Source organism: Equus przewalskii, chromosome 8 (assembly GCF_037783145.1).
Source record: "Equus przewalskii isolate Varuska chromosome 8, EquPr2, whole genome shotgun sequence".
NCBI classification, from domain to species: Eukaryota; Metazoa; Chordata; class Mammalia; order Perissodactyla; family Equidae; genus Equus; species Equus przewalskii.
Genome location: NC_091838.1, coordinates 63,159,505 through 63,186,543, shown reverse-complemented (window position 1 = coordinate 63,186,543; position 27,039 = coordinate 63,159,505). Strand labels below are relative to the sequence as shown.

Here is a 27,039-nt window from a genome sequence, read left to right as displayed (position 1 = left end):
GAGTAGGATTTGAGGCAAAAGTGAGTCTGTGATCCAGGTGCCATATTCCTCAAGGGATTTGCATGAATAACTGAGAAGGCGGATGATAACAAAAATGGTAAGATGCAATTGGAGGATGGCACAAACAGCAAAGGGAAAAGATCTCTTCTACGAGAATAGAGTAATAATCTGGAAGCAACAATAGGAAACTGTTGCCAACATTCACCGAGACTCATGTCATTGTCTGTCTCTCCAGTGACATTTGTCGAGGAGGCAAGGCAGAAGAGAGCCTTAGTTGGTTATTAAAAAAATAATTAAAATTAAAAAATGCAGTTGAGATTTTTGTCCACGTGTTGTCCTTCCTGGCTTAATGAATGCAAAAATATAGGGCTGACTTCCCTCTTCTACTGTCAACATTTTCCCCCTCGGGGTTTTTTATCATTTTTGTGATTTATTTTCTTTTAAGAACGAATCCTGTTTATTTTAACCAAACTGCCTCATAAGAAATATTGGAGCCCGGCATTTCAGGCAAGGCCTTGTGTATTTTTCTTCTTTAAGACTCTTTTCTCATCAGAGGGAAATATTTAAATCTGGTTCGATCCAGTTTATGTAACCTAGTTAAACCAACATTCTCCAGCCTCCTGAAGTCATTGAACCTTGTTGTATTTATCCATGGAAAATATTTTTTGTGACTGACCTTAGAGAGAGAACCAAAAAGAAGTCAACAAGATTTTCCTTGTTATCTGTTTGCACATGTGATTTCCATCGATTGTTAATATTTACTAACAGGAAATATCTTCTCCATCTAGAATTTCTTTTTTTCTCTGGGAACATGATGGCTAAGGAAGAACGTTATAAAATCTATGACATCATTAGTGGCAAGGACAAAGGGCTTTCAAATTTGTTTTCCCGGTTTTCAAATTCTAGGACAAAGTGGTTTATCTTTTCTTTCTCTCTCCCTCCTACTCTCCCCTGCTTTCTTCTTTCTTTTCTTTTTTTTTTTCCGGATGTAACTTACATATAATAAACAATGCAAATCTTAAATTTAAAGCTCAATAATTTTTATGTATGTGCACATAGTCATGTAAACCTCACTCAGCTCATGACATAGAATGTTTCTACCATCATACCATGCCAGTAGAGTTGCCTTGTGCCTCTTCCCAGCTGATTATCTTCAGAGTGGACCACTATTCTGCCCTCTACCACCATAGATTGGATTTATTTATTTATTTTTATTTCTTTTTAACTTCTTTTATGTCTGGCTTTCTCCATTCAATATTTTCTTTGTGAAATTCATCCATATTGTTGAGTATAACTATAGTCTTTGATTTTTCATTGTTGAATGATATTTCATTACGTGAATATCTCCTAGTTTCTCTATTCCATTGCTGAGGGACATTGGGTGATTTCCAATTTGGGACTATTTTGAATAATGCTGCTATGAACATTATTGTACATATATTTTAGTGGAAAGAAGCATTTTTCCTTACCCAGGAATGGAATTTCTGGGTCATATGTATGTTCAGCTTAATAGATACTCCACAGTATTCAGAAGTGATTATTCCAGTTTATACTTTGACCAGCAGTTCATGAAAATCCAAGTTCCTCCACATCCCTGCCAACACTTTGTCTTGGTCAGTGCTTTTGATTTTAGCCATTCTTAGAAAGCTGTAAGAACAGTTCCTTCTTGAACTAAAGTAAGACAGTTTAAAGATGAATAAAGGACAGTATAGGTTCAGGCAGAGGGCTGTTAATGTTACGGGGCTTATTTGAGTGCCGCAAGTAGGAAATAGTAAGGGATTTGTTGAGCTGACGTTTCTCTGAATATAACCCCCAGATCACCTGCCTCACCTTATCCAGGGTCCTTGGTAGGTATACCTACTCCAGGTCTCCTCCCTGATCCACTGAATCAGAATTTTCATCCCTGAATTCTGCATGTATACCAGACTCTCTTAGTAACTCTTATGGGCCTTGAAGTTTTATGTGCACCACTACATACATATTTGAATCACAGAAACCTCAAATGGCAACTAAGAAACACTGGGTTAAGTGTGTAGTGACTGTATTTCCAGGCTAACAACTGAGGTACTCTGAAATCAGGACAGCCTCAGAAAATATCTGCCACCCTTGATATCAGATGATCTAACATACCAGTAGTTGGAATTCCAGAAGGAAAGGACAGAGAGAATGAGATTGAGGAAATATTTGAATTTTCTTTGGGAGACTGAAAATTTTCCAAATTAGTACAGGCACCAAACCACAGATCTGAGAAGTTCAGAGACCGCCAAGCAGAATAAATGCCAAAAATCGAACAAACAAACAAAACACACCACACTGAGGCCTATCATACTGCTGGAGACCAAATGCAATATATTGTCTGTATTCCAAAGGCCTGGAAACATTTTTGTCATTGATCTCCCCATGGCTTTCTGAATTCAAGTTACAGGTTCTTCTTTTAAGAAGATGGTTCTGTTCATCTGCCTCCTCAGAGCCTCCCCTCCCTCTGATGTATTTCTCATGGTGCACTTGATTATGTCATGGGAGGCCTGTCAGACGCCAGTCTGTAAAGTTGACCCATTAAAGTTATTTTCTCCAAATATTCCCAACTTCTTTTTAAAAAATTTTTACTGTTTTTTATATAATACGGCAGCTCTTATTAGGTCCTTTCAGTGTGGCAGGTACTAAGTGTATATGTATATCATCTCAATTGTCATCCTCATGGCAACCTTATTAAATAAATACTGTTATTAACTTCACTTTTTTTTTTTGACATGTGTGGAAACTGAAGATAAAGGAACTTAAAATATTGTTCAAATTTATCAACCAAATAAGTGAAACAGCTTTAAACACAGGCAATCTGACTCCAGAACTCTTTTTTTCTTTTCCATCTTTATTAAGGTATAATTGGCAAATAAAAATTGTATACAGTCATGTACCACATAATGATGTTTCAGTCAATGACAGACCACGTATACAATGGTGGTCCCATAGATTAGGACGATATTGCCTAAGTGTGTAGTAGGCTATACCATCTAGGTTTGTATATGTACACTCTATGATGTTCGCACAACAACAAAATTGCCTAATGACACATTTTTCTCCGAATGTATCCCTATCATTAAGTGACACATGGCAATATATTTAAGCTGTATGACTTGATGTTTTGATATATGTACATATTATGAGAAAAAAGAAACCTACTCCTAACTGTTCTGCTATATTGCATCTCAACTAACAAAAAAAATCCCATCAGACACACACAGATTATATTATATGTAACATTTATAAAAATATAGCAGACTTTATTCTCCATTTCCAGTGAGAGTTGTAGTCCAATTTGCTCAACAGGTTAGGGCACATTTTCTCTCTTTACCTTTGTTTTCCTTAGCCCAGTTGCAACAGCAACCTGCTTGAAATGAACAAATCCTCTTGAATTCTTACAGTTGCATTAAAGGGATTGGCAGGCTGACATGAAGATGCGGCATTCCCTCCAAGGGCAGAGGCTAGCCTCAGTGTTTGTGTGGAGACGCAATAAATCAGGAGAGAAGCTTTGTACCCAATTCACAGTGCAGGGTGTGTGGGTGGACTTTTGACGGGGATTCTGATAAATTTTAGAGATTGTTCGGCAGCAAGTTCTTTTTGCCCCATTTCATTCACTATGTATTCTGGCAGGCTTCTCTTTTTTAGGAGGCTTGTAGCAGCTAGTTACCAGTGTCAGGTATTTTTTTTTTTTTTTCAACGAAGAAAAACAATGAAAGATCAACAAGACCATGCCTTACAAAAGATTTGTGTTATCAAAGGTCATGTGAAATCTGAAGATGCTTAAAGTTTTTGGATAATTCTGCTCTGATTATCTGGGTAAATGCCGACATCTGCTCCTTTATGTTTTTGCTTTATCAGCCCAGCTCCTACTCCCAAATCTCCTCCCTCCCCAACACACACACTCAGAAGAATGTTTAGCCCTTGCTCTTTACTAGAAGAAAAACAGGGCAGGAGCTTTCCAAGGGTTAGGTTACATTCCATAGATGAAAGGTTGGGGTTTTACACACAATAAGATCCTTCAGCCTTTGACCCCTCTGCCTTTTCTGGCTGTAACGGTTCCCTCATAAACCCCAATCCCTGGACACTGTTGTCAGCCTGGATATCATTCCTGACTTGCATCTCTAGCTAGAAAACTTTCAAATAAAGTTTTATCTCCTTGATGTTTCAGTGTTACTTCTCCATTTGCCTCTCCTCTGCATCTTACATATTTCTCTCTGATATTTTGATCTATGAGGACTTGCCTTTGATTAAGGGCTCTGCTCCTTAAGTGTTCTTTTTTAGTTTCTCCACTGTATCAAAAGATTGGAGGCACCTCGGGTGACCCAACGTCTCTGGCATATTAAATCTGGGTGTCAAGTGCCTGTACGTTCTTTGATAGATGACCTGATAAGCCTTTTCCATCTCTAATTTCAATGATTTTGTAATACTGAATTATTTCTTTTTGTAGGCCTATGATTCTCTTCTCCTCCAACTTCCCTGTGTTGCATAGGTTTTCATAATTAAATGCAATGGATTGTTTAGAATCTAATCTTGGAAACATGTGCCTTTTTTCTCATGGAAAAACAAGGAAATGGAGCTTCATAAATTTGAATATTGAGCTTAAAATATAATTTATAAGGAACAAATAAAGGAAATGTAAATCATGTTCATGAAAGGCTTACTTTCATCTTAAAAGTTGGATTGAAAAATCATGTGGATACATTTATAAGTGATGAAACGACATTCTGAAAATAAAATCTCAAGGTTAAATGTAGAAGCACATTTGGTAGACAGTTGAGCAATCCCAGGATCTTCAAAAGTTTTATGTTTGTGCCTGTGATCCCAGCAATGAATCTTACGACTTAGCTTATTTGAGAGGTGAATTCTCGTAGGCCTGACTTCTGTGTCCTTGCGAATTTTTAATGTTTGGGTATTTTAAATAAAATCCAAAGATGTATTTAATCCAATCCAGAAAATACACAGGACCTAAGGCAAAAAGAAACCTGGAATACCCTTGCTTTACTATCAAAGAAAATCTGAAAGAAACATTATAAATTCAAGTTTTCAGCTGTGTCTAGTTTTCATAGCTCTCCGTGATTAAGGAAGAACTTTAGGAAAATTCACTGCAAACACTTACGTTCTTTTTTTAGAAGCAAGATGCAAAAATGGTCCGGTGGCTTGGATTGGGTTGATATGGCCCTGGGAAATGCAACCCAAACCAATAGAAATTTGATATTCAAGTAGAGATTTATGGTTTTAGAGCTAACAATTGTATAAAGTCATTTCTGAAGATGGTGTTATCTAATTTGTCAGTTTAGACCCATTTTGAAGCTAGTTTTCACTGTAATAGTGAAGTTGTAACAGCTGATATCTTTATGTAGAAGATTTAATTTACCCAATATAGTTTTAACTGAATCCAAGCTATTGATGTTATGATAGAAATATGTTTATCAGTTATAAGATGTTTTCTCAGTCTCAGTTCTGCTTTTAGTGGCTGATCAGTATTCGTTGGAATCAGCCCTTCCTTTGACAGAGGCTGTCTCCTGGCTTGTGAGGGTGGATGTTCTCACAGTCACGACATGGTGGAGTGTGTGTTGATTTACAGATATTGTAGCTGAAGGCATGTATTGTGCTATGCTCCATTACTCTGCAGACAAAGGAAAACATTTGGATTGTAAAAGCAAGCTCACTTTGATTGTTGAGAAGATTCAGCTTATGCAAGGGGTAAAGGACAATGCCACATTTCTCTCTGGTTTGGTGGTTTGTGACTTTGACTTATTTGTGTATCCAGGTGTCTCCTGATTTAAGGAAACCCATGATACAAAACCTAAATTTGTGAAATGAAGGATCAGTAAGTCTCACTTTGTCTTTGTTATTCTCTTGGCAAATTCACAGATTTTTATAAGAAATTTGCTCAAATTAATGTTCATTGTGGTGTAGTGATTAAAAATATACAGTTTGAAGTCTGGTGGTCCCAGATTTGATCCAAAGCATCAAATCTTGTAGGTGGGAGGTCTTTGTTAGGATCTTTAACCTCTCTGGGCTTAATTTTCTCATCTGAAAAATGAGAGACGTAATTGTGCTTATCTGTGAGAATCTGTTGAGATAATTCATGTCAAGCATTTATCACAGTGCCTGGCATATGACAGTAAGATAGATTATACATAAATGTTTATGTGTGTCTGAAAATGTGTGTATGTGTATGCATATGTGTTTATGATTTACATAGTGTTCAGATACATGGTGTGCTATGATTGCATAGTGCTCACAGTGTTTTATGGAAAATGAGGCACACTTATAAAGTTAATAGATGATGTACACAGAATTTTTAGTAGCAGATTTATCTTACTAATTATGTATTGCAGAGGCCACTATTAAAATTCATTTTCATTCCCTGCACACACACCTGCTAACTATGGAGGTAGGTGACCTAGAAGCGTGCTGGATGGCACAGTGAAGCCACCAGGGCAGTTTTAAAATCGCCACAGGCAACACACCATGTTTATGTCAGAGAATTGATTGGGCACTCCTTTGCCCACTGAAACCCTTTCAGAGTTTGGGTTCCCCAGAAAGCAGGCTCAGATGGGGAGATCTGCATGCTGGAAGTTAATTGGGTGGTGTTTTCAGGTTCAACACCTGCTAGGGAAGTAAAAGAAGCAGGACTGGGCAGAGGGAGAAGTTGGGCTCTGATTCAGTCATGACAAGACCTCAGCCAACCCTAGCTCTGAGCTGAGATTGATTTTGGAGTTGTCTCAAGGGTACCTGGGGGGCTGGATCTTTATACCTTCTCCCTGCCCCCCATCCGCCAGTCACTGGATGCAGCCTGCTCTCAGGAAGAGGGGCATGACTTTGGGCAAGTTGGCTCTTTTTAGTCCAGGTGAAAAGAAAGGTCGACAGCTGAGAGTGGTCAGCAGGCAACACTCACGCACAGCAGCTGAGGAGTTCTTTAGTCCTTCAGGGGCATCTGAGTGGCTCAGCATAAAGTCTGTAGCCATCAGTAGACCCAACTATTCTTGGCAATTGATTTGGCCTAAGTTATCTGGTCTCTACTTTCTTCTGGTCTTCCTCCCTCTATTTTTTCCTTCTTTCCCACCCTTCCATCAACCATTTATTGATGTCTACTATGCAGCAACCCCTCTAATGAGGGATAGACATTTTTTAAACATCTTTTTTGAAAGTTCAGTTGTATGCAGTGAATGGCCAGGCAGCAGAATGAGTGGAGAAGATGAGCTTTGGAATTGGAAAAATAGTCATTCAGAATTCCACTGCCCTTTGCTATCTATGTGATCATAGTCACAAAAATTCTCAAGCCCCATTTTCCTCATTTTTAAAACAAGGATAATAATTGAACCTGTCCAGAGGGCTGTCCAAAAAAATAAATTGAAGAATGAGAAGTTGTTCACAGTTACACCCAGCCCTTCACAACTGTCAAATAAATTGTTCTTGATGTTTTTATTGATAATAATAATGATAATGTCAAAGGTTTATGGATCCTTTTCCATGTAACTCCTTTACCTTTGTCTGTTGGGTCAAACAAAAGATACCTAACCCAGGATGAAAACTCAGTGATTGAATGTTCTGAAGTGTTAGACTCCTCACTCTTCATCCAATTTATATACTCATAGTTTCTATGCCTCAAGGACCTTACAATGCCAGGTATGTTCTAGTGACCTCATCTGTTAGGCTTCTCAGCATTCAGCACAGCTGGCCTCTTGTCTGTCTTGAACCCATGTTCCTTCTGACACCTCGTTCTCCCAGATTTCCTTCCATGTTTCCAGCCACTCCTGAGCAGCATCCCTTTTGGTCTTCTCCCTGATGTACCCATTCATTGCTAGATTTCTTCAAGGGGCCAGTCCAAGGACCTCTCCTTTCTTCATGCTCCCTTTCTCCTTGAGCATGGGTTTGTGTGTAAACTCCGTGATGGTGGCTACCAAGCTAAACTCAAGACCTGACTTCTTGGACCCCCAGCCTGTACCTATATGCCCACTTTATATTTCTAGTGAATATCTCATAGGCAGTTCAGATTTCTTGCATGTCCTAGCCAGAAGTATTGATCTTTTCCCTCAACTTGCTTGCTCAGTATTCCCCATGTCAGCAATTGCACTCTTTTATTGCCCAAGCAAGAATAATAAGGATTATTCTCGTCATCCCGTTCTATCTTGCCTCAAATACCTAATCTATCACCAAATCCTTTGATTCTACATGCAAAACATCTCCCCTCTGCACATCTTTTCATTGCCACCTTTCTAGTAGAAGCCGCCATCATCTGTTGGCTCAACAAGTTACAGTCTCCTAACTAGTTTCTCTACTTCCAAACATCACTTAGATCCTCGACTGAGACTATTTTTTACAGGAAGCCAGAGGGAGAATTTTAAAATATAAGTTGCACCGTGTCACTGCCCTGCTTAAAGCTCTATACTGACTTCCCATTGCACGTGGAGTAAATAACGAGATCCTTGGTCTTGCCTCCAACACCGTGAACGATCTTGCCCTTGTCTGCCCCTCCATCCTCATCTCAAGCCAGTGGCCTTCCTTCCTACAAGCCCACCTCACTGGCCTTCTTGCCTTCACTGAAAGTAATATTTTACACAGAACGTTTGCATACGTGTTTTTCTTCCTCAAAACTCTTTCAATTTTTCTCTCATCTGTCTTTCTCATCCTCCAGATTTTAGCCTAAACGTTCCTTTTTCAAATTTGCTTTCCCCATACTTCAGTTTAACCTGTTTTCCCCTATTCTTTTCATGAAGAGTGTTTTGTTCTTTTTTCTTTATGGAAATTATGTATTTATTTGGGTATTTTCTTTTAGTATGTGCTTCCCTCACTAAACTGCACCTCTGTCAGCACAGAGACCATATGGATTGTATTCACTGCTCATACCCAGCACCCAGCCTAATGTCTGGCACATAGAAGGTCAGTAATTGTTTGTTAAATGAATACTGAACTAAGTAGGCATCCTGCCTTCTAAATAGAGGCAGCAAGAATTTAAATCAGGTATCTTGGTTCTCGTCTTTGCTCTGCTAATTACTAGCCACGTGACTTTGGGCAAGTCCCTTCACTTTTCTGGGCCAATTTTCTTATCTTTAAAATGGGCATGACACCATTTCTTATCCCTTTCTCACAGGGCCATTCATTCATTCAGCAAAACTTTAATGAATCTTTAACTCATCTACCAACTGCTGAGCACTGGAGTTACTCAATTAAATGAAACCCCCATTGTCTTCATAAAGAGTACAGGGTTTATTTAGAAGGGAAGACAGGCATGTGAACAAATTCATGGTTTTATTATAATATAGTAAGAGTAATGATAGAAGCACATACAAGGCACACCTTTATGTAATCTGTATGTTTAATTTGAAAGAAATGAATTGAGTCACGTAATATGCTGGGCACTTTCAAATTTGCTACCTAATTTAACTTTCGCTTAGAAAACTCCAAATGACTAAAATTGTTATTGCCATTTTACAAGTGGGGAAACTGTGACTCAGTGACATTAAGTAAGCTATTCAAGCTCATAGGACTAGGGTATGGAGGCACCAAGCTTTCTACTGTGAGTTCAGGTCCTTTTCCAAAAAAAAGAAAAATACGTGATTAAAGTGTAAGTTATTAATTACATTATTTCTAGAAGAATGAATGAACTCGTATTGAGCTGAAATATTTTATAGCCAAATCTAAGTCAAAAGAAAAGATCATACCAAAGAATCTCACTTTTCATTTCAACTTCCTCTTTTTTCCCCCAACTTACCCTGGGTCCATTTTTATTATCATTTATGATCGATTATAGAGTCTATGATTGATTATAGTGTGTCTTTATTTGTACCCACAGTGAACAAAGTGTTACTTACCACAATGGTTTGAGCCTTTTTGAGGTTGGAGAACCCTTGTACATGGCATTTTGGTCCCAGAATACTGGCCCTAGTGTAGTTTTAGAGAAAACCCAAGTTGGCATTGCTTTCCTTTCTTCGCAAGTAATTCTTGAAATTTCTCGTTGCAACTTAGAGTTCTTTAGAAAGAGTCCAATTTGAGGTTACTTTAAATATCTGAGATACACATCCTATAGTAATGGAATTATAAAAAGGGAAATTAAGGACAGCTAAGTGACCTGAACCCTCAAGCAGAGGTTGAGAGTAACAGTGAGTAAAGGGGTGAGCTACGACGTAGGCATTGATGTTTGTAAATATAAATTAGCATGGATGTGCTGTTCATTTCACCTGTGGGAACAAAGGGGCCACACTGCTGTTTAGAGACTTACCTGTGGCTAGTCCTCAATCTTAGGACTGATCACTGTCATCATCCATCACTAACTTATACTGAAAGCTTATGTGCTAGGCACTGTGCTAAGTGCTTTCATGTATCATCTCATTTATTCTTTATAAATATTCCTGTGACAGACGTTCTGTTACCATGCCCACTGATAAAATGGGAAAATGAAGGCTTAAATCAGGTTAAGTAACTTGCTTAAGGTGGCATGTCAGCTAAGTGGTGGAGATGTGATTCGCACCCAAGCATCTGACCCCATGGGCTGTGCCCTTAACCATCATAAAGCCATTGTCCATGCTGTCTGGGCCATCGAGTGTCCCCTTCCCCTTGTGCTGACGCTCTTCTGGAGTGATCTAACTCAACACGGCATGAGCTCCCTCCCTTCTCCTCTCATTCTGTTCTTCCCACATTCCTCCTGCTCCAGCATTAGAATCTCTGGGATGAAAGAATCAAGAGAATGAAGCTGTCATCCATCTATGTCTCAAGTCCCACAATCATTAGCACCATCATTAGCCTGGACTAGTAGACCACTGTTGCAAGCCTGCAAGTCTTTTTGCAAAGTCAATGTATTGGAACTACTGACATGGTAAAACCGGTCAATTCAAACATACATGAAAATGCAAGATGGAACTGTTAATCTTAGGCTCTACCACATCCTCTAACTTGGGTTTCCCTTGACAAAGTTCACTTTAACACTGTCCAAATATTATTTCACTAGTTTATTAAGCAGTTGCCTGGGTGTTGAGAAAATATAAATGAAAAGATACACCTTTGTCTTAAAACAGAGATCCGTACCACCTTATATTTTACCGTAGGTTCCGAGGGGAGTCAGGAAGGACTTGCTGAGAAGGTAAGACCTAAGCCAACTCTTGAAGCCCATCAGGCAAGAAGGCAGGGAAGGTATTAGAAGGGGGAACATGTATGGAGGCATAGATAAATGAAACCCTGAAGAGCATCTGTTCATGTCGTTTATCATATTCCAGCATAACTGTTAGTGGTGTAACCTATTGACATCAAATTTTGGACTTCAAGCTTGATAAGCTTATTTTTACCCCCTTTTGGAGGACAGAAGAGAACATGTAGATGTGCATTTTTATTGTCTCTTCAGCACTGAAGCAATGCCAAACAGTCAATCAATGTTTACAGTCCTGGTTCTCTCTACTTTTTGTCACTTATCAAACAGAGAAACTTTAGCCAACCTCCATTACTCTTTTATTCATAAGGTCCCATAAGTTAAACCTCACTTGAAGTGCTATGGTGATATGCTTTGAGACGTTTCAAGATCACATGCATGCAAATTTTACTTGTAAACTGAGTTGGAATCCCTGTTCTGCTACTTATGTGCTTTGGCGCTGTATCTCCATGAACATCAGTTTCCTCATCTTTACAGTGTAAATAAGAATGCTTCCCAGGGTGCTTTGTGGACTAAATGGCACAATGGTTTGGAAGGGACCTGACACATAGTAGGTGCTTTTCCCAAAAGTAAATTTTGTGTTGGTTTGCCTCCTCTCCCACCTGAGTCCCTTGAACCTCTGCTGCTGAGGATTTCTTTGTCTCTTGGATTAGCACTTTGAGAATCAGTTAGTTGGCAGCAAACATCTAGATCAATGGTTCTCAACCAGGCATGATTTTGCCCTCCAGCAGACATTTGGTAAAAATCTGGAGATGTTTTTGGTTGGCACAACTAGAATAGGTGTCACTGGCATCTAGCAGGTAGAGGCCAGGGATGCTGCAAAACATCCTACGATGCACAGGGCAGCCTCCACAGCAAAGAATTATCCAGCCTCAAATGTCACTAGTGCCAAAATAGACAAAATTAAGCAGATAAATTCCCCTCTACTTGCATATCGTGTCGATGACTTTTGAAATTTGGTGTGTAATAAGTAGAATTTTCTTTTTGCTCTTTGCTCCAGAAAAAGGATTCCCAGTCACCATCAGGATGCCGTCCCTTTGGGTGCCCCCATCACAGTTTTGGAGTGAGCTGTACCACTCCCCAAAGATCTTGGATGGGCCCTTACCTTTCTTTAGCTCTCTTTCCTAAAAGTGGCAACAATACTTTCCAGTTTTCTTACTTCATTGAGTACTCAATCAGCACAACGTGGGAGAGAGGGTATCATATCATCCCCAATTTACAAGAGAAGCAACTCAAGCCTAGAGAGGGGAGTCGTCACAATAGTAACCATGTAGCAGATATCTGCTTAATCCAGGCCTGGCTTTCAACTCCAAACCCAAGACCTGTTTCTTCTTACCAAAGCTTTCCTGATAGCTCTCACGGTCCTCATGATCACTGCTGCGGGTTTTATCATGTAATTGCTTTTAGGCTGTTTCGTGCTTGCTGATCCACACCTGCAGGTCATTTTTCAGTTCCCTGAAGGCAGGAGCACTGTTTCCATCTCTTTTCCTGAATGTATCCAGAACTGGGACAATACTCATTAATTTTTCTACTAAATGCTAATAAAGTTAAATATTTAAAGTTTAAGGAAAAACAAATCCTTAGATATCAGGAAGAGAAAGTTGAAGTAGCTATAAAACTTTTTTTTTAAACATTACTTTGGCAATAGATCACTAGTTCAAATTAATTCACGTGTAGAAGCCAGCATGCACAGTGCCTGTCTTTGGGATGTGAACACTGTACGTGTTTGACTGTCGTGGCCATGAGTAGAATACAGAGTGGGGAGAAGGAGGCTTGTCAATAGACATCTCACACACTTCTTGGTAATTAATTTTAAGAGATGTCTAATACATGGTGGGTTGCTCACCTGGTGACACTCGATTAACAGAGAATCCCAAAACAATGCATACAAATGCTGACAAATAAAAGCAAACGTACCAAGAGCTTTGGTCTACCCATCAAAAACAAAAAAGACCTTGAAGGTTGTTTATGATACCATAAATCTTCAGCTATAGTCTCTGTTATGTTGGTACTAGACTACTTTGCTTGAAAAGTCTGCTCTGAGGTGCAAGGGAAGTAATTACTGAGTCTTCCCAAGGACTAAAACAGAATCCCCACACAAAAGGTTTTAGGGTTTTCTTAAATTAATATTTGGAGGGGATTTGGTAACTCTATGTACTACCAACAAGGTAAAAGAATCTAGCCTTTAATTTACTGTTGAGCTGGGTATTCTTTCTTGAAGTGCTAAAAAATAGTGCAGGGCCACATTTTCACTCTATTTGAAAGCACTGTAATGTAATTTTTCTGAATTTATATTTCAAGTGAGAATTAAGATTATTCCAGTTTCCTTATATTAACATCATCAGTACCTGCATGTATCCAACCAAAAAACTAGATTGTCTAAAACAGTCTTTTTGCCCAAGACTGGTATTAAAAAAAAATCAATATACAGTTCTCATCAGGATGGTAAATTACTACAGTTACCACAGTGTAAAATGGCCGTTAACCCTTCTCTTCCTTGGCACAGACAAGGGACCTTCAGTTAACTGCTGATCATTTTGAGTGTAACCAAGTGAGTGACCCGGCTTTACAGTGGGCTATGCTCTCAGGTAGAAGTGAGAGGAGACTTATTGGCGTTGGAAAGTTTTGCGCACATTCTTGCCAGGAAATGAGGCAATGGGTTGGCTGACCTCAGAGTGCTTGTAGGCTCTGGTACTGGTGATTCTCAATCATCTTTGAGAAATCGGGCCTTGGGCTGGGAGTTACTTAGGAAGATGGATTTGCAGTGCACATCTAGAGGACTAGTTCAGACTAGTCTTCAACTACCGTTGGTGTCGGTTAGCTGTTACTTTAGATCAGGCTGTACAGATGGGGTCATAGAACTTGAAGTCCATTCCATGAGTCAGTTGAAACCCTACAGGTGAGGCTGCCTGAATCACTTTCCATTGCAAGTGGGAGGGCCGTGGTGGGGGGGGGGGAGGGTTAAAAGTCACATATTGAAAGTGGTAACTTATGAGCCAAATGTGACCCATATGCATGATTTGTTTGGCTCTCATAGTATGGGAAAAAAAATGGGCGAATTTTAAATTGGGAGATTTCATAAAACTTCTGGATTTTCAGTTCTTACTTTAAAAATAGAAGAAGTAGCGGCACTTGGCCTGTATTCTAGCATAGCAAAAATGAGTTGGAATTGATAATTTTAGGAAAAAACATACTGTCCAGTCCACGGTGGTCCACCTAATCCCAGTTGTCTCTTAGAGCAGTTCATGTCACATGGTTATGTTATCCTGACAACATTTGAGTTTGTGGCCTCTGGTGTAATTGGTTAAGCAGGTTGTCCAGATGCATCAAACATAGAGAAATATGCAGTTGGATTTAAGGTGTATTCTGAATCATTTCTAAGAAATAATAATTAAAATACCAAAATTTGCAAATGATTAACTCTTGAAAGCAAATTACTCTTGGTTCATATCATTTTTACTCACCTACACCATGATGGGCTTTCTTGAAATGGGGATAAGCGGGGACAGTACAGTGCCCAAGGTTGTTAGCAGAGCATCAGATCCATGTTTCTGCTGAGTGAACTTCCTCATGGAATATTGCCCTGCTTGAACTTCTATAAGGGGTCCTGGGAAACATTTTTAGCACCAAAGACAACTGTTGGGGCTAAGCCGTTCAGAGCTTGGGTCATAAGATCCCCTCTTATTTCTCTGAAGTCCACCAGGGTATGGCTATGCTCAGTTTACCCCAAGTCAACTCAGAGCTTTGGGATTTGGGGAGAGTGTTGAAGTAATGAAAGCACTTTGGGGGAGAAAGAGTATTCTAATTGTCCTCCTGTATTTATTTCTGTCCTTTCCATTACTTCTCCAGATCTCAAGTGCTCTCAAAAGAAAGCTAACACTACCAGCAGGTAACACTACCATGATTTCCTCCCTCTGTCACATCCTCTCTTGGAGTGGTGACTCAGCTTCCTGCACTGAAATGGTACCCCCAGCCATTGGTGGCTCAGGTTGAAAACCTGAGTCATCTCTTATGTCTGCCTCTCTTTCATGCCCCACTTCTAGGTATTGTAATCCTGAATTCTACTAGATCTTACTTCTTACTACTTCTTCACCTCCACCTTAGTCCAAGGAACTATCACTTCCTATTTCGACTGCTAAGGTAGAATGCTGAGTCTTTCCATTACTCCTTACCTCCCCACTGCCGATCCATTCTCCACAGAGTGACCAGAGGGATTCTTTTAATACATGAGATCACGCCCAAGTCATCGCTTGCTCAAAATTTTCCACTTTAGAATAAACTCCAAAGTCCTCACCAAGGCCTAGGAGGCACTGTATGATGTGGCTCTTGCATTCTTTTGGACCTCATTTCTTATCATTCTCTTGTCTTCCCTACTCTGCCTAGTGACACTAGCCTTCCTGCCACTTCTCTAATTCCCTTGGCACTTCCAAATGTCACCTCTTCAGAGGCCTTTTCTCAAACTGCAAAAGCCCCATCTTTCCAGAAGGGGTGGCTGTCTGCCCCTATAGGTCAGTTTATTTGTCTCTCACCTGCCTCTTACACTAAATGGTAAGCTTCCTGAAGACAGAAGGCTCTACTTGTCTTCATAGCCCCAGCACCCAGAGTAGTGTCAGGCGTGTAAATGGTGCTCGGTAAATACATGATAAAGGAAGGAAGTGAAAGGTCAGAGTATGATCCATGTGAAGGACTTTAGGCTTCTTCCAACTCCAGGAATCTGAGTCTGTGAAGGACCCAGCAGCCTGGGTCACCTTAGTACCATTTATAATCAGTTTGGGATATCAGGAAATTTAGTTTGTGGTGCTTTTTTGAGATTGAGTTGATTTTTCCCTCCTTGGTCCCTCCGTATGTAGGCAGCTGACTTGTGAGCAAGGTGGCCAAGGCACTCTTGTGGGAAGAGGCAGGGAACGTAAAAGCCATCGCAGTGCCCCTCTAGTTTCTGTCTGCAATGGCGGCCTCCCCCTTCATCCACATGGTTACTGGACTCTTTACAAAGTCTTTGCTTTATCCAGTAGTCCTTGTCTGACTAGCTCTTACTTACTCCTTCAGTCCTGGCTTACATGTCCCTTACTCAATGACAGCTTCCCAGTGCTCAGACTAGGGGTAGGTTAGGTTGCCCAGTTCTGGGCTCCCATCTTTGCCCTTTCTTAGGACTTGTCACGCATCTGTAGCCATTTGTCATTGGCTGCCTTCCTTGTCAGTCTGAAAGCTCCAGGAGTGACCTGTGTGTCTTGTTCGTCATTATACGCAAGGTGAATAACAATTGACAGGGGTAAAGTGAGTGCTCAATAAATGTTTGTTGAATCAACAATTGGATTTTTATGATAAGCAACAAGAAGTAGCAATTCTCTTGCGACTGATGATTGACTACTTATCACTTCCCTGATACCTGCATCAAAAGCGGCACCACACTGATTTGGACACTGCTTTACTTCGTGGTCAGCAGGAGGTTGTGGGATACGAGATGGATGGGACATTTGCTCCTGGAAACGATCTAATTGTTGTGAAGAGTTTTCAGAACCGCAGATCTGGGTGGTGCTGTGGAAACCATCCAAGGAAGATAGTGAATCAGATTTTGTTCATGAGATCCTCAGTGTGTAGATCATGATTTTTCTAGAAGTTATTTTATCAGGAAATTCTTTTGCACAGTTTGCCCCTTATCTTCCTATAGTCTGAGCCTTTTGCTTTCCTACCGAGGAAGATAAAGCACAACGGAAGGTATGGTGGGAAGAATTAGGAAAAGTTCTCGTGTTTTATATGCCCTTGAACTTTTCAATTTTCCTTTCTACAAAATGGAAATAATTGTAACAACAACGTCTAAATTTTCAGGATTTGGATAAAACAGTTTGAACGGCTGAGTATTTAATGTGTGAGATGTTTATAGCTTCAATTGTTTGTACCACACAGTCTAGAATGCAGGGACTTTTCTAACTGATAGCGTTTGGTAACTTGTACATTCAGATCTGATGCTGTTAACCCACCCAAGTAGGAGATAACATTCTGATAGAGCTTATGGATCCACACTTTGACCAGTCAGGTCATTAACGGAAAAGCTGAGGCTAGAAGTTTTCAGGAGGCCATCAAATAGAAAAATTGAGCCCTGTGCACTGGAATAAAACCCTGACTCTGATTTACTAGCTCTGTGCTCCAGTGTCAGACCAGGCAGCTTCTCAGGACCAAAGCTCCCATGTGTCTTACCAACGCCTCGGCAGCTCTGGCTGCTGAATGTCACGGCTTGTGAAACCACAGCCCAAATAATGGGGAACAGAGAGCAGGGAGGGTGATGATGGAGCTGTTGGGAGGGATTTAGATCTTCTGAGTTTGAGCGAGTTTTTTATGCAGTATTTGTTAATTTGAGGGCATGTATAGAGAGAGAGATGGCTATTATTTAGAGGCCGATCATCCACATAAATGATACCCAAGTCCCATTCTCTGTTTTCTGAGTGAAACTTCAGGACCAAGGTCTGACAGTGGGCAGAACATTTGAAGGCAGGGCTGTCCTGGAAGCCTGGGGTGGACACAGGCTCACCACTCCTTAGCTCTCCCCCTGCTCTCTATTTTTTAGTATGCTACCATCCAGAAATTAGGAAAGGGAAAAGAAAGGAAGTCTAACGGCTTTCTGTTGACTTCTTACAAACTTCGAGTTCCAGTCACAAGGTCAATCGCTACTGTAACAAATTACCACAAATTTAGTGGCTTAAAACAACACACATTTATTATCTGACAGTTGTGGCAGTCAGAAGTCCAAAATGGGTCTTATGGGGCTAAAATCAAGGTGTGGGTAGAGCTGCATTCCCTCTGGAGGGTATGGGAGATAATCCATTCCCTTGTCCTTTCCAGCTTCTGGAAGCCTGAATTCCTTGGTCACTGTCACATCACTCCAACTTCTGCTTCCATTGTCATATCTCTCTCTCTCTCTGGCTGTCCTGTCTCCCTCTTTCCCTTATAAGGACCCATGTGATTAGATTGGACCCACCTGGATAATGCCAGATAATCTCCCATCTCAAGATCCTTAATGTAATCACATATGTAAGGTCCCTCTTGTCATATAAGATAGCAAATTGACAGGTTCCAGAGATGAGGACCTGGACATCTTTGGAGAGAGGGGCATTTTTCTGCCTGTCACCGAAGATGATCAGAACTACTTGAGTCTGTGTTTGTCATTTTATTCCTTTCTCATGACCACCATGATCTGCCTGGTGCTGCCAAGCCTCAGCGATAGCTACCTAGCATTCCCCTCCTACTACTTCTCTATCCTCTTCCAGATGCAGATTTTACCAAAGCTTCAGACCACCACCCACCACTGCAAACATGCACACATGCCTGAACTCACTTTCTTGCCAGGCCCTGGTCCAAAGCCAAGTCTATATTGCTGTGGTTCTCATCAGTGCCACCCATCAAATATTTCTCTTCCCCTCACCACCTTCCTGGCACATGTTGGAAGCAGAATTTGTACATGGCCCCTTTGTGGGTGGGAAGGTCCATGTGATTAGTCTGGCCAATGATTTATAAATGGCTCTAGGTTGAGCATTTCATTGATGGTATGAGACGTTCTAGAACCTTCTCTTTTACCTCTGGTACAGTGATCAGCAATATTCAACAGGGATGGCCTTGCAGTCAAGGTGTGGAATAAGCAGGAAATAAACTTTGTTGTAGCCACTGTGGTATTTTAGGGTTGTTCATTACGACAGTATGTAACCTGACTTATTCTGACTGGTACATTGGGCAAGGGGTAAAGGGAGGTAAAAGAGAGGAGTGAACAGCACAGATCACTCCTAACTGCTTCTCCCCACTCACCTGTCTCTGGTCACAGGCCACATAGCCTCCCCTAATGCCCGTTAACCCTACCTTCTGGCTGTCGGGTTTCTTTTTTGAGGAGGTAGAGCATTTATTTTCTGAAATGTGTGTGCTAATATACCCAAACTCTGTTTATTCTTCATTAGTCGAAATGAGGAAAGATCTGTAGGTGTGCTGACTGGAAGTGTTGAGGGAGAGAGAGTACAGGTTAATGCAATGGACGTTTAACCACCATTGTTCCCTTTATTTCTTGCGCTAAACTCTCACAATGGACGAATGCTTATTTCAGGGCAAGCACAGAGAGGGGAGAATTGGGGAATTTGATGGAAACCGGAGTAGCAAGGGAATCATGCAGACCTTCTAGGGAGAGCAAGGTGCTGAAAGGAGGCCATGCCAGGCTGCCCAGGGTGTCTGCACACTGTCGGCACTCACCCCAAGGCTCTTGTTTTGCAGTCTTTAGAAGCCCTCGCTCACGCTGCTCCTGTCACCCTCTGCCCTGCTGGAACCCTTGCCTTTGGTTTGGGATTAAGGCATAGCTCCCACCAGCTAGAGATGGAACTTCAGCCCAGCACCAGGGGAGCAGCAGCATTGTTGAATGCCTGTAGATTAAAACTGGCACTTGAAATGCATGTTTCACAGAAACGTTGTTGTAAACAAGGTTTAATGTTGCCGGAATTTCTCTAGAACCAGAGTGAGAGCATCCAGGTCTTCAGTTGGGTTGTCAGTGACACGGGCTCCTATGGGCCAGCCTCAGAATCCATCACCCAGTGAAGAGCATTGTTTCTATGGAAACCTGCAATCTGTAACCCAAATACCCAGGTTAAAATTTTGCTGTTTTAGAGGCCAGCCCTGTGGTGTAGTGGTTAAGTTCGCACGTTCCGCTTCAGCAGCCCGGGGTTCATGTGTTCTGATCCCAGATGTGGACCTACACCACTTAGCAGCCACCCTGTGGCGGCATCCCACAAGCAAAGTAGAAGAAGATTGGCCCAGATGTTAGCACAGGGCTAATTTTCCTTAACCAAAAAAAATAAGGAAGATTGGCAACAGATGTTAGCTCAGGGCAACTCTTCCTCACCAAAAAAAAATTGCTGTTTTGTTTAACTCAATGTGTGAGTCTGTTGGGGATCAGTAATATTAGATAAAAATTGGGGTTCTTCTTTAAATTTGTGGATTTTCTTCACCCATATTATCCATTCCTATCAGCAAGAATAATGTAGGACCCTCTATTCTCAAGTGTCTGTGTTTAGATGGGAACTTCTGTTATGGCAGGATTAGCCAAGACTAAGATAGAAATTCTTTTCCAGGCATTGTTCATTTGCTTTTCCTTTTATTTTTTGAAACCCTGCAGGGCGAGCCCTGCTGAGACTTACTGACAAAAAGCTTGAACGAATGGGGATTGCCCAGGAGAACCTCCGGCAGCACATCTTACAGCAGGTGCTCCAGCTGAAGGTGCGAGAAGAAGTCAGAAACCTGCAGTTACTCACACAAGGTATCCCGCTGCTTCCTAGTGGGTGGATGGAAGGGGAGATGGGAGGAAAGAAACCCTTACCCTCACAACAAACAGGGGCCAGGAAGAAACTGTTATTGTTTTCTGCAGAATTTGCTTCTTTAAAAAAAAACATACAGGGGCCGGCTCCGTGGCCGAGTGGTTAAGTTCGCGTGCTCTGCTGCCGCGGCACAGGGTTCAGATCCTGGGCGCGGACATGGCACCGCTCGTGAGGCCACGGTGAGGCGGCGTCCCACATCCCACAACTAGAAGGATGTGCAACTAAGATATACAACTGTGTACAGGGGGGTTTGAGGAGATAAAGCAGAAAAAAAAAAAAAAGATTGGCAACAGTTGTTAGCCCAGATGCCAATCTTTAAAAAAAAAAAAACAAATACGGATTTAAAGGCCATGTTCCTCCTGAAATTTTTCTTTTTCATAGTTCACTAGGGGGAAGGATGCACAAATAAGTAGTAGATTAGCAGAAAGAATTATCTGAGCTAATTTCAAGGTCATCACATACAGCTATATAGGTTGTGCCCTGCACAACCCCAGAGTGTACCAGTCACGTAGATCAGGATATGATCGCACCCCCTAGAGTTGTACAGTGTGTAGTCTGCACAACTGTACAGTGCAGCACAAGCTGTCCTAGTCTGACCACCAGTTCTGAGGGGGCCTTTGAATTTGAGTGATTCCGTAGTTCATATGACCAGTGATGTAAGTGGGATTTTTGTTTTGTTTTGTTTTAATTTGCTTTTCACTGACTTTTCCCACTGACTAATGGGAGAAACATTTTAGAAATGTGTGTCTGGATCTATATGTATGTATACATACACACACACACACAGACACATTAGAGATTGTGAGAACACTATTTAGCATCTTGAAAATAGAATCTTTTTTTAAAGTAGACTGTAGGAAATTTAAGACTGGAATATTAAGACGATATAATTCTAAACAAGAATCATTAATGGTGTCAATATGTCAAGAGCATTTAAGAGCCTTGTAACTATGGAAGTGACAAAATAAAGCTGGAATTTGAAGAAAACCTTAAATTACACTCTATATAACTTTGTATATCTACATAAGATTTGGTTGCTACCAACCTCCATTGGCTATAACCCTTTATTTTATTTTAATGCCCATTGTACATCATTTGAAATGAAAGGATGATAAAATATATATTTTTGAGATCCTTGGGTATTTTTCAATCTGTAGAATGTTGTAATTGCTTGCATACTGATACTGAGGAAACTAGGTCAGCCAAGTTTCATGTTATTGCATTTAGATTAACCAGTAATAGTCCATTTGCCTAGAGGAGGTAATGCACCGCCTGAAAGATGACAGCTCTAGAAGGATAAATATAGAGTGCAAGTGGTATGAAAATAGTATTGTTTGTTTGATATGTATTATTTGCATTTTGTCTCCAGAGATTTCCAATGGTAAATTTATAGGTTCAGGTACACTGAGTAATTTAAATTTGAATCTGGTATACTTCTAAGTTTCTCTTAAGAAGTAAGTAGAGATCCAAAGATTTATTACAAGAAAGTCCACTGCAGTGCTATTTATAAAACTGAAAAATAACGAACAACCTAGAGGTCCAGCAATATGGAAAGAATCATAATTCTGCTTAAATTCGTAAGATCCAATATAAGGCCGTCATTGGATTACATCTGCAAAGAATATATGACAACATGGGAAAGTACTCAAGAAGTACTCAGGAAGTAGAGAAAACAGGTATAAATTTTATTTATAAAATTTAATTTATAATATGTATAAAATGTATGCGTGTATAAAATTTTATTTATAATATGATCCCAATTTTGTAAAAAGAACATATTTTTATAGGTACATAGAAAAGGGGCTGCAAATGAATATGCTGATAGTTTGATAATGGTTCTCTCTGGGTTGTTGGGATCGTGGGTGATTTAAATTGTGTTCTTTGTATTTTTCTATATTTTCCGGTGTAAATCCACATTATGGTTATAATCAGAAAATACGTACACGTTTTTTAAGTTTCAACCACAAGCATCGTTCTGCCAGGTTTTATTTAGAGTCCGAGGTTTCCTCCGCTCTTTTGTTTTCCTCCTGTGATGATATATAGAAAATGAGACCCAAACTCATCACATGTGCCTTAGACTCTTTCCTCTGCTACTGTCAGCCCGCACAGTGTTTGCTTTGCAAAATCATTTTCTACAGCTTTCATTGCCCTAGATGCATAATATATAAGATTTTTCCTGAGATAGTACTCAAGTCTATTAAGCTAAATATACGTTTGTGTTCTGGGAAGGTAATGCTAAGTTCAGCCTTTTCAATTCAGTTGTTGTCACTTTCTTTAGCTTTGAAAAGCTGTGCATTTTGAATTCTTTCATTCTGTTCCCTTTAGAAGAGATCATGTTTTCTAGCTCTTGGATATTTTGTCTGCACTCATATTACCTTTTTTATTGCTCGTCCTTTGCATGTTAATGTTCAAAATGTTCAAACTCATTTCATATTGGCAGCCTTTGGAAAATCCATAGCCTTATTGAAGTGATGGTTTCTTTTTAAAAAAATGAAACAAAAACCTGACAAGTTATTTTTATGATGGATAATAGAAGTTCTAAAGACAGCTGGGGTGGCTTTAAAATATTTTGGGTCTAGGTTTACTATAATAAGAATTGGAAATCCATTCTACCCAAGTGAACTGACTGGCTGAACATATATGTCATATAGAAATTCGCCATAAGGGTGATATGTGATTCAGTATGGAATATTTGATTCCTCATCTCTACAGATATTAATCAGTGGAAATAATATACCAAATAAGTATAAATAAAGGTCTTAGAATGTTAGTTTTTGCAAGTCTCTGAGCTTCCCTCTTAAAGTGTCATTTGCACCTCTAGTCTCTAGAGATAGAATATCCTCACCAGCCCACATGGGACTGTGACTCTTGTGTAATCCAATTAGTTTGTTTTTAACAAATATTTCCCACTTAATACATTTAAATGAGGGTTATTGCCTTCAAAGTAGCCAATTTTTGAGGCAAGGGATTTGTTTCACAAATGATTAAATTTCTTCTGTGTTTCCTTCTTGCCTTTGGAGGCGATTTCAAAACATAAGCTTTCATTGTTTGAATAGCAAAAGTTTAGAAAGAATCTAAGTGTCCATCTTTAGGGGGGCAGCTCAGTAGATGATGGCGCATGCAGGCACTGGAGTACTCTGGAGCTATGAACACAAGAACGAGGAATAGTAATATGGAAGGATGTCTGAGCTGCCATGTGAAGTGAAGAAAGCAAGGTGAAGAACAAGGTGCAGGGGCTGCTTTATCTGAATGGAAGAGGGAGAAATAATGTACATCGTATGTGCTTTGTTTACGTAAGGAAATGCTGGAAGGTGCACAAGAAGCTAAGGCCACCAGCACCTGTAGGAGAGGGAAGAAGATGGGTGGCAAGAGGATGTATGCCTTTCATGTCACTTCAAATTTTGAAGTATGTAAGGATAATAACTATTAAAATAAAATTTTTAATGAAACAAGGAGAAAGTGAATTTTAGCATCAGACAAGCCTGAATTTTAAATCTCGGCCCCAAAGTTATCACTGTATTATTTTAAGGAAGTTACTTAATCTTTCTGCATTCTGATTTCCTAATCTCTGAAAGGGAGATCAATAAATCTACTCATCTCATAGGGATGTTGTAAGAATTAAATGAACTAAAATATATAAATCACTCAGTGCAGTGTGACAATAAGTACAGAACATGGTTAGCTATCAGTAATAGAAGCCATAAAATTAAATCGACCTTATTAATTTGAAAACCAAGCCTTATTTTTTATGATATCTTTGTTGAGATATAATTCAGATAACACATAATTGACCCACTTAAAGGGTACAATTCCATGATTTTTAGTATAGTCAGAGTTATGCAACTGTCACCACAATTAATTTTAAAACATCTTCATCACTCCAAAAAGAAACCTGTTACCCATTATCGGTCATTCTCTATTTCCGCCCATCACCCCCCAGTCACCAGCCCTGGAAGCCACTAATCTACTTTCCGTCTATTTGCCTATTCTGGACATTTCTTGTAAATGGAATCGTTCGATATGTGGTCTTTTGCAGTTGGCTACTGTCACTTAGAATAATGTTCTTAAGGTTCACCCATGTTGTAAGCATGTGTGAGTATTTCATTTTTTTTAGTTGCCAGATAATATTCCATTGTATGAATGTACCACGTTTTATTTATCCATTTATCTGTTGATGAACATATGGGTTGTTTCTGAATCTTGACTATTGTAATAATGCTGTTTTGATCATTTGCGTATAAGTTTTTGTGTAGACCTGTTTTCAGTTCTCTTGGGTGTATACTTAGGAGTGGAATTGCTGAGTCATATGATAACTCCACGTGTAACTGTTAAGGAGCTTCCAGACTGTTCCAAAGCAGGTGTATCATTTTACATTTCCACAAGCCATGTGTAAAGGTTGCAGTTTCTCCACATCTTTGCCAACATTTGTTATTGTCTGTCTTTTTGATTATAACCATTCTAGTATGTGTGAAGTGGTATCTCATTGTGGTTTTGATTTGCAGTTCCCTGATGGCTAATGATGTTGAGCACCTTTTCACGTGTTTATCCGCTGATTGTATATCTTCTTTGGAAAAACATCTATTCAGATCTTTTACTTGTTTTTTAACTGGGTTTGTTTCAAGCTTTATTTTTGACCCACCATGTTTTTACTATGCTTGATGACCTACTTTATTTACAAGATCTAGAGCTAAATTGTGCTACCATTTCCAAAGAAGAAAGCTACCCTCAAAAGAGGCGATCTTGGGCGCCAGCCCTGTGGCTGAGCAGTTAAGTTCGCGCACTCTGATTCCTCGCCCAGTTTGTGGACCCCTACTTTACAAAGTCAAAGATGTAAATTTTTGACATCATTATCACCAAGGTTATTGTTTCTTTTCTTAATATCTTCTCTTTTGAGCTGTAAATGCTTCACGCAACCCCAGGGACACTACAGTATGGAGCCACTCCTAGGGTGTCCTTTTCAATGTCTTTCTTAGCTACAAATACATGTATAGTGTAAAGATTTAACAGCAACAATGAGGATTGGATAAATTCATGCATAGAGAGCAGTATCCCCACTGGAGTATAAGGCAGATGAAGATAGTAAATACCTACATTTCAAAAGCCTTTTTAGTTAGTGCCTACAAAATGAAAAAAGAAGAGCATGACTGTTTACCAAAGCCAGTTATAGCTCATTAAACATTAGTGTTTCCCGAAGGACTTTTTCTACATTGTCCAAATATATATGTCAAATTTTAGTTGAGAATTGCATGACCAGATGGACCTTCCTAAAGATCCATCTTTTGAAATGACACAAATTAGAAACACTACTTCGCAATCCAAGAAGACTTTTCAGAACCATGTGTACAGACCATGTGTATTTTAGTCCAGTCACCCCCGCAATGATACTTCAGCAACTCAAGTAGGCCATCTGAATTGAAATTGGCCATCTGGCCCACCACCTTGCTTGAAGAAGGAAGTCTTTATAGAACACAGCAACAGACTCTTTGAGAAATCTTCCAATCTTATTTACAGATTTCGGCACCAAGACCCAAAGAGGATTAGAGGATAGTCCATGGTTACAGAACTAGTTGGTGGCATAACTGAAACTAGATCCCAGTTCTCCTAATTCTCAGACCAGAATTCTTTTTTCTCATTGTTTTTCATTACGATATAATTGACATGTAGTAAAATTCACCATTTTTAATGTACAGTTCTGCAAGTTTTGACAAATGCACACAGTTGTGTAACCACCACCACAGTCAAGATATAAAAGTTCCATTACTTCAAAAAATACTCTCCGATGATACCCCTTTATTGTCAACCCCTCTCATTACCCCCAGCCTCTGGCAGCCACTGATATGTTTTCTATCCCTTTAGTTTTGCCCTTTCGAGAATGTCATGTAAATGGAATCATAGAGTCTGGCTTCTTTTCCTTACTATAACGCACTGAGACTTGTCAATGCTGTGGCGTGTATTGCTGTTTCGTTCATTTTCATTGCTTAGTTTTGATTGGATGGATATACCATAATTTATCCCTTCGCCAGTTGAGGGACATCTGGGTTGTTTCCAGTTTGGGAAAATATTAATAAAGCTACACTAAGCATTCACATACAGATTTTTGTATAAACATCAGTTTTTGTTTCATTGGATAAGTACCTAGAAGTGGAATTGCAGGGTTCTATCGTAAGTATATGTTTAACTTTATAAGAAACTGCCAGGCCAGTGTTCTTAAGATTACAAAAGCAGAATAACAGTATTAGAGGCTTTAATACATATAAAAATATTGGAGGTTATCTGAAAATTACTGTGTCTTTGTAGAAGTCCCACCTAGTGCTTCTTGGAGCCACCATCATTTTAAGAGGCCACTGCTTTCCTGAGAGTTTGTAGTAAATTGTCTCAAAGTAAGTTCAGGTCACACTTGTTTACAGTTCACTCATTAATCTGATAAAAATTTTCTTAGCATCTAGATACCAGGCACTAGGATATGGCTTTCCCCAATTGTCACTGAGAAATACTTCCTTTATCTCTCTTCTGAGGAAGAAAATCCAG

At 39.8% G+C, this 27,039-nt stretch overlaps 1 protein-coding gene across 3 annotated transcripts in view; it reads left to right on the top strand.

The window, feature by feature from the left end:
• Positions 1-27,039, top strand: part of SAMD12 (sterile alpha motif domain containing 12) — a 381,347-nt gene that overhangs the window by 198,121 nt on the left and 156,187 nt on the right. For all 3 annotated transcript variants that reach the window (XR_011543486.1, XM_070631929.1, XM_070631928.1), the window contains exon 4: positions 20,313-20,453. Coding sequence is in view for 2 of the 3 variants with exons in the window: in XM_070631929.1 (XP_070488030.1) it covers positions 20,313-20,453 (141 nt within the window). In the remaining variant the exon portion in view is untranslated. The remainder of the gene's footprint in view (positions 1-20,312; positions 20,454-27,039) is intronic.